This window comes from Beta vulgaris, chromosome 9 (assembly GCF_026745355.1).
Source record: "Beta vulgaris subsp. vulgaris cultivar EL10 chromosome 9, EL10.2, whole genome shotgun sequence".
Classification (NCBI taxonomy): Eukaryota; Viridiplantae; Streptophyta; class Magnoliopsida; order Caryophyllales; family Amaranthaceae; genus Beta; species Beta vulgaris.
In genome coordinates, this window is record NC_079210.1 from 10377527 (window position 1) to 10386289 (window position 8763).

Below are 8763 nucleotides of genomic sequence, written 5' to 3' on the forward strand. Positions count from 1 at the left end.
ATGATGACTACTTTCAGAAATTGTACAAGAATGGGGAGTTGTATGAGGATGAACAGATTGGGAAGATTAAACTCAAACCTTGGATGATTTTTACTGATAAAGGTCATTTCAGAGACACTTTAAAGGATTATTGTGTGCAAGAGCGATTCTTAATCAATGTGTTAGCTGCAGACAATGTCAGATACACAGTAACTTGTTATGCTGAGACTTGTGACTGGAGAATTCATGCTAGTAGGCTACCAGATGGCAGAACATGGGCTATAAAGAAGATATGGCCCAATGTACACACATGTAGTGGCTTAGAAACATATAATCCTATATGTAGTGTAAAGTGGGTTGCTAGCAAGGTTATGGAGGATAACATGAGAATATAACTACCTTAGGATTGACAAAAAAAGAAGTCTCACCTTTTCAAGAATATGATAGTAGAACATTCTTCATTTTGCAGTAGAATCAGTTCCTTAATCCAGATATATGGATGTTTTTGTTGGCTTCGTTCTCTCACTCTCTAAACTTACACTTTGCATTGAACATCTTCCTTGTTTCTTGTTTCTAACCTGAAATTCCCATTTCTAATTAATGGATCTCACCTTCGGATGACCCTCTTTCTCTCTCCTCCCCCCACCTGTACTTAGTATTGAACTCACACTTGAAGATGCAACAATTTCTCTTTTTAATTAATCTATAGAAATCTAATATACCAACAACGAAATTCAGCTTTTATTTTGTATAAATCATTTTTTTTGAGAAATTTAACACCCAAAAAAGAATTGTAGTGATTTTTTGGGTAGAATTTTAGTGCGAATTTTTTTGAAGAAGTGACCTTGCTTGAAGAAAATATGGGTGTGGTTATGGAATGTGGGAAGCATCAGCACATTTTTTTTTTACTTAACCTCGGTGGTTGTGAGATATTTACACCTTGGGTAAAGTGATCTAGAAGCATTAATGGCTGGCAGACAACAATTACAATTTTGGTTCCTATTATATTAACAAAACAAATAACTAATTGTATTGGAGATGAATAACTTAATAATAGTTTACTAAGTTTTATTAATATAAAGTTCACATCTATAAGGAAGACAATAGTATAATGGTACTATTGAGAAGTCTAATTTATTTTGTGTACCAATGACAAGATCCAATAGTTTAAGGGTACTAATGAGAAGTCAATTCTATTTTGTATACCAATGGCGAAATCCAATAGTATAAGGGTACCAGTGAGAAATTCCCTCTTTTCTTTTTACTTACAAGTAAAATCTATCGATGGAACGCAAAAATTAAAGTATTTACGTCAAACCTGAAGATATTTTAGAGAGAGAACAAATTTCCAAAAAGTAACAATAAATAAAAGGTAAAATAATTGGTGAAGAATATAATCTCCTATTTTGATGGAGAGAAGTTAGTAGCTACATATCAGCGTATAATACTAGTGGATATTTATCCATGTTGATTGAACTTTCCTCCGCGTTTTGTTCTTCGCCTCCAGTCGTTTAATTACTGACCCCTACCAACCTCCGTTACTAATTAAGGCCTCCTACCTTCTGTTTTCCTTTTTACTCTCTCCTCTCTGTTCATGCTGCTTCAACCAGATCTGCAATTGTCGTATTTTTTTCCTCTGGCCTATCAACCAACGAACAATTCAATCGCAGAATTCTCGATTCTTCTTCTCGACGAGATTTTTCAATCTGTTGCTTCGTGATGTTGATCAAATAATGGCCTGCGAAATCATCAAACACTTTCAATTTGAATGGCGCAGAGTATAATTCATTCGAATTTCTCTTCAATTTCCTTTTTCATTAAACCCTAGGTTTCTATTGGATTGAATTTTCGGGAGAAATTAGACTTTATTAAGCGAGCAAGCTGATTTGCGGTGGCAAGTTGCGGGGGAATCCTCGGCTGTTCGTCTCGTTTTTGTTCTTGAACTGAGGTACATTTTTGTAACAATTCGTTGATTCGTTTGTTGCTACAATTTCAAAGGGAGTATCTTATTTTGATGTTGATTTGAGAATGAGTGTCAATCTTCATACTCAGAACATTATAGAGGATTTAATTTTTATACAATTCCCTGCTTTAGCTATGAATTTTAATGCTCTTATCAAACCTAGACTGCAACTTGGTTCTGAATTCGGTCTCTTGATTGATGAAAAGGCTTATAAGTAATGCCTAAACCATAAATTCATATGCCATATTGTTTTTCTTTCTCTTTGGAAGTTGAAACCAGTTAATTACACCCAATTTAATTATGGATTTGGTAATAATCCTCGTGCCCAACTCTCCGGTACCATAAAGAAAAGTAATGCTTTATGTGGTATTATATTTCAGTTTAGCTATAATTAGAACAATGTATGTCAGACATATCTCTTAGCATTGCATAATAAGTGCTCTCCAATCTCTTGGTTTGTTTACCCCTTGAGTTAATTGGCCTCGAGATCTGCCGCTATTATATTAACTAGTGTAGGTGCATACTTGAATGATATTATTGGTATCTTAAGGAAGAATTTGTTAAATCTTTGTCTTCGATGTCCTATCTAACTCTTTATGATCATCGTAGATCCAACGCTTTCTAAATCAAAAGATTTCTAATCGCATCATCTCATGTATCCCTAGGATCATCGTAGATTCAAGGTTGCTCTTTATCCCTCACATGAAGAGGGACAATATATTTCATATTATACTTCTATGAATTCTTTGGGAATTTGCTTCAATAAGTCATCTTGCCTCCCACTATCATAGGGATGTACGGTAGATATCTTCGTCTTCCTAGAAAGGATTTGGTGGCTCATCTTCTCGAACTTGTTGTTTGAAATATTTCTTAAGCTCATCATGTATGTTTACCATCATGTCATGAATCATATTTTAAGTTCCCTTGAAAATCACATGTTTTAAGTAACTAGATTTTTTATTTTTATTTTTTACTGCATTTCACTGTTATTAATGTCCTCATAGAGATCATACAATTCACTGTAATCACTAAAATTTGTTACCAGTTAGGTAATAAGTAGCTTCATTTTTATTGTTGATAGGGATCTCTAGTTAACATTCTTAACAAAAATGAGACCTAGTGTAATTAAGGGAGTAATGAAAGTGAAGTTTACTTCAAGGACCTAAATCCATTACGAAGGACAAACCTCCACTAAAAGAGAAAAAGACCTTTAAAAGAAGACGTAACTACATCTAATATATGAAGTAGCAAGTTAAAGCCACATGTACTTCTGAGACAAAAATATGAATTGTCTTATTTGGTGTTGGACCCTTTTCTCGTGGCTTGTTCATTTCTATCTATAGAAATGTGGTTCACGAGTAGTTAATCTTCAATATTTAGTCATGCGACACTAAGTCTTTGTTCTCTTTACCTTAAATAACATATTTCTGAAATGTTATAATAACTTCCAGTATGCTGAGATAAGCTTCAATAACGACTATAATTCACAACTAGAAGAAGTTCAAAAGTTTTCAAATAAGCTCAAATAAGTCATATTTAGGTGAAGAGAATACACTTTACGTATTAGCTTCTACTCCTGATATATCATCATTTGGTAACTATCCTTATGCATGTTCAGATATACTAGATTCATGGTGTAAAATAACAGCCTAGCTGTAACGTGTTGTCCGTTCTGTATATAGGTATATATACATTTGGTAACTACTACCTAGATTGCACATAGACGGATACGGGTATGGGTTCGAAAAATGGTAAGATTTTGAAATTTAAGGAATGGGTACGCGTAAGGTACACGATACGTATCGGGCACGGGTACGGGTACGGGTACGAGTACGTGACCTAGAAGAAGTACCCGTGCTACATAGACTACTACTGATCACATGAATAAAGTAGCAGTATCATTTATTTATTTTTTTCATTGACCATATTAATAATAAATATCATTACTTGTAGAGTTGTAGTGGTTATTTATTACTCATTATGATTTTGTTAGACCTGTAAAATGATGATCTAACAATATTGATAAGAGTTATAACATTCATACTATTATTTGTATATTCAGTGATTATCTTCTGTGTCTTTATGCTGCTATTAGTTTGTTTCGTCCAACACAACTATATTTAGGTGTTAATAGTAAAATTAGGCTTAATTTCTTAGCTTTGCTTGTACAAAAGTTTGGGGTTTTAAAATTCCTGTTTTGTTTACCAACTTCTTGATTTTCGCATGTGGACCTTTTTGTCTTCTTGTGCAGGTGTCTGATACCCTGATCATTCGGCTTGGAGTTGTCTTCTCCTAAAATCTTCTTGTGCAGGTGTCTGATACTCTGATCATTCGGCTTGGAGTTGTCTTCTCCGAAATCTTCTTGTGCTTTCTTATCTTTATCCATTTGACAAGATGACGAGTGAAGTTTTAAAAGCTGTCTTTCCTCTACTTGATGGTGTAGACCTTGCTTCTTGTATGTTAGTTTGCAAGCAGTGGAGAGACACTGCTCAAGATGATTATCTTTGGAAATGCCTATGTGCTAGGAGATGGCCTTCGCTTTGTAAAAGACCTTCACCATCAATATCGACGTACTATAAACTCTATGGGACCTTCTACAAGCGCCAACATCGTCGTGGTCTTCCTTCTCCTAAATTGTCGTTCAATGACTTGGACTTCTACATTGACATTTGGGCAGAAGGTAAGTTGATATTTTCCGAAGTCGTCTCAGGCCCAAAGTTGCATGACAGGATCAAAAATATGCCAACTGGAATTTGTAACATGCTTAAATGCCATCTAGAGAGTCGTGATTACAAGATGATATTACCTGTGGAGCCCTGGTTTTCGGTGCCTTTCGGTCAGACAGCAAGCGTCTCTGTGTTAGTTGGACGCAAGGACTATAACAAGTTTGCTTGCATTATTAAGAAATCATTGTTTGATTATGTTGATCGGACATCTTTTCGAGCTATCGCATTTGATTATCTCGACTTTTCTCCTTCACACCCCTTCGTTTCTAATATTAGAGCATGGATCTCGTTGCTATTTGCTGATGGCACGAATGATGGGGTTGCAGATGTTTTCAGTATTGAAATTGACTTTCGCGATGCTGCAAATAATGAGATAGAAGTCCTTTGGTTACTGGACATGCTAGATTGGAAGTGAATGATGTGGAGTTCCTATACCAGCTAGGATGGTAAAACAGAGATTTCAATCTCTGTAAATCTGTCTTGGCACCTAATATTGTGCCTATTAGCTAATATGTCATCTTCTAGAGTTGTGTAGTTACCTTTGAGCTTACAGACTGGCTGTCATGTCTATGCTTTTTAGTTGCGAAGTTTCTTAAACTTTATATGAACTTGATTCTTTATTATGAAAATATTTCACTTTATTCCTCTGGGCTTTGGCTTACAAGAAAGATGAACGGCCTATGCAATGGAGTCACTGCTACTATATGAGACGTAGGGTATTGCTCAATGCTTGTTCAAGTATTCCTCATACACGTTCTTGGATGTTTGAAGAAACACTTGCGATATAAAGATAATGTCCAGAGACATGTTGGTTGGGATACTTTGTTCGTGCCAAAAGATTTTTCTCCAAGGAAATCTTACCTTCAGCCCCTTGGTTCTTATGATGAGTGTCTTAGGAAAATATTATTTTGTATTAATAAAGCCGGTCCTAGAAGCTTGTTCATTACTTGGCTGGCCTTACCAATAAGCTAAGTCAGTAACCCAATGTTGCTATGCTGCAAAAGTTTGGCGTAAAATCTTGCTCTTGTGAGGTTATACCAGAGGGGTAATCTCTTCTTCTCAAGAAACCAGATCAACTCAGAAGATTGGTAGAAAGCAGCTGGTCATCACTACCTCTATTTCATGTGCTTCTCCAAAGCAGTTTATTGCATTTGGTTGCATAGGGGTGCTATACTTTCCGATCAATCTTGTTTAACCACTGACCACACTAGTGTGTACACGGAGATCGTCGTTAGATTAGCCTGTACGGCTGCGGAAGAGTTGAGACTGATGGTTTTAGGCGAATGTGATTGCTTGCTCAGTTTGTTGGATGTCATTGCATATGATTTTACATATGATGAGTGCTAAAGCTCAACCCTTCCTACTTTCTAGAAGGTGGGTGTTTCTAATATGCCGCTTGTTTATGCCGATTTTGTACCAAGCACTAAAAAGGTTTAGGTGCCAATAACAAAATCAACATACTGATATTAAATGACATGATAAATAAAATGGATTGCGTAAAGAATAAAATAATGATGGAAACAAGAAATTGTTGACGCGGAAAACCCAAAAGGGAAAAACCGCGGGTGATGCTCCTGATCACCAATCCACTAATATGACGCTTGAAGTAGATGTTACAATGGTAGCTGATTACAAGGATGATGGAACTCAAAGTATTTAGAGAGGAGAATAATATGTGTGTGTTTTCTAGAGAGAGGCGATGGAAGTGAAAAATAATGAACATGAGTCCAAACTAGGTTACAACTTATATATATACTATCAAGAAAATATCTCCCCAGCTGCTTTAGAGTTGTTCCACAATTTAAGGGCCCCGTCAGCAGAATCCCGTGCATATCTCAACCGCCAGGAATGACGCCAAGTAACGTCGCTTGACTCAGTCTTCCCACTCCTTTGCCAAACTGCCACGTTTAATTAAGAATTCAAAATAATCAGGGAAGCCCGCCTAATCCAAAAAACCGAGGCCCAACAATTGCCCCTGATTGACGCGTGTCCGAAACCCAGTTGTAAGAAAACCGTCAATCATCATGTTGGGAAAACCGCCCACTTTCTCCACTTCCACACGCTTCTCTATTTAAGAGAGTCCCATCATCCACTTTGTCCTTTCACATCCCCCTTTTCTCACCAACTCACTTCTCTCTCTTCATTAAACTCGTTCTCTCTCCAAACGGCTACTTCCTCAGGTGATTTCTTCAACCTCTTGAAGATCCAAGAACCAGGTAACTCCTTCTTCCTAAATTCCTCCGAATTTGTTTCTTTAAATGGCCCCCAAAGAAAATCTTCCCAAGATTAGAAAATCAAAAAGAACTTCAAAAATGGCAGAAAGTTCAGACGAAGTAGTTATTTTAGAGACTGGGGTAATTGGGGGAAAGAGTATCGCCAGCGAATTCACTGAAGATGATGTAATTACTCTAATAGAAAAAGTATTTTACCCGAAAAATGTATGACGAGGATTCCCGATGAAGAACAACGACCCGACGACTGCCCCAGTGGGTGGGTAGTTTTGTATGAATACCCTTTCAAGATTGGGTACTCCCTTCCCTTTAACTCCCTCATGACTCAACTCTTAACTGTCATGCAAGTCAGTCCAGGCCAAATTATGCCACTTGTTTGGCGTGTAGTTCATGTAATTGACAAATTGGCCCAAGACTCGAATGTAGACTTCACCCTAGAAGACCTTCTATACATGTATGACATTAAAAGAGTAGAGGTGTCTAGGTACACTTTTTTCTTAAAACCAGGAAAACCATCTTTGGTGGAAAATTCTGGGGCTAATGACAGGGGATGGAAGAAAAGATATTTTTTTGTAGAGAAGAATTCTTTGGGAAAGAGCTTTGAATACTTACATGACGGATGGAATTCCGAAGGTAATTATCTTCTCATCGAATATACTCTCTTGTTTATGCTGTTGACATCGTCTAATTTCCCCTGTGATTGCAGAAATTCTGCCCTTGCCCGTCGAAGATTCGTCTCTTAGCAGAGCCAAAATCAACCAACTTCTCAAGAAATATTCCCCTAAGGAAAGAACATTCCGCAACAAGTTTGAACTGACGTCGTCAGAAGGAGACGTCTTGCCCCAATCTACAGAAGAACATACAACCAACACTAGTCCCTCTATGGCGTCAGGTAATGTGTCTTGCATACTTGTCTCGTCATTTTTTCTTCATCATTTTTTCTTTTCTTTTTTTTTTTTTTTTTTTTTTTTTTTTTTTTAAACTGACATCACCAAACGTCCTCCAGAGAACACCATGTCTACCAGATCAAAGACCCCCATTGTCGGCCTCTCTGAAGCGGAAATGCTAGAACGGGCCAGGAAGAGGAAACAGGCCGCAAGTGCTTCTGCAGTGACGCCGTCATCCATGGGCGCTCCCAAGATTGCTAGGACGGCACCTCCAACAGAGATCCCCAAACCTGTGAAGACGCCTCTTGGAGAAGGAGAAACTTTTACCATCTCCCTTCCCAAGAACTTCTGTGAAATCACTGCCCCGACAATCTTCCCGTCGGCGGAGAAGCTGGCGTTTCCCTGCACCTCAGCGTCGCCTAGCCAGCTTGCCCTTGCTTACAGTGGCGAACGAAGGATTGGCCCTGCAAATACATGTAAGCCAACTAACACATGTTATGTCATTTAAATGTTTCACTATGTACTTTACTGACGTCGACCATTTGTATAGGCGTCACAACATTCTCTGGCCCTACGCTCTGCTGCCCTCACTTTGGAGAAGGAGTGCAAGACACTCCGCGAAAAGTTGGACTGTTCCTCGGCGTCATTGACAGCAGCAGAAAAGAAGGTGACGGAGCTGTCCGAGGAGTTGGCTAAAGAGAAAGGCCAAAACGCTAGCCATGTGATCAGCATGGCGTCGATGAAGGAGGAGACGGACGCCACAATCGCCAGCCTCCGCGAAGAACTGATGGACGCCGCTAGCCGATACACCTGGAAGACCAAGGCGAGGCTGATGAAGCAGTTCTTAGAGGGACAGACGTCGAAGTGGACGCCAGAGGCGGACATCCAGCAATTCCTGGAGGTGTTTGGGACGCCAGAAGATTTGATCCCTGAAGGCGAGGGCAACGCCGATGTTATGGCGACAGCTGATTCAGGCG

At 38.4% G+C, this 8763-nt stretch overlaps 1 protein-coding gene across 2 annotated transcripts; it reads left to right on the forward strand.

The window, feature by feature from the left end:
* The first annotated feature begins 1444 nt into the window (after positions 1-1444).
* On the forward strand, positions 1445-5309 carry LOC104902868 (F-box protein At5g39250). Of its 2 annotated transcripts, none has more exons than XM_048636553.2 (2): positions 1445-1927; positions 4254-5309. In XM_048636553.2, exon 2 carries the CDS (start codon positions 4337-4339, stop codon positions 5081-5083), a length of 747 nt encoding a protein of 248 aa, XP_048492510.1. In that variant the 5' UTR covers positions 1445-1927; positions 4254-4336; the 3' UTR covers positions 5084-5309. The 2 variants fall into 2 exon arrangements, with proteins under 2 accessions (XP_048492510.1, XP_010689091.2); XM_010690789.4 differs by having other exon boundaries at positions 1446-1927; positions 4194-5309.
* The last annotated feature ends 3454 nt before the right edge of the window (positions 5310-8763 follow it).

Coding starts and splice junctions, on each gene's coding strand:
- LOC104902868 (XM_048636553.2), top strand. CDS start 4,337: ATGACGAGTGAAGTTTTAAAAGCTGTCTTTCCTCTACTTGATGGTGTA.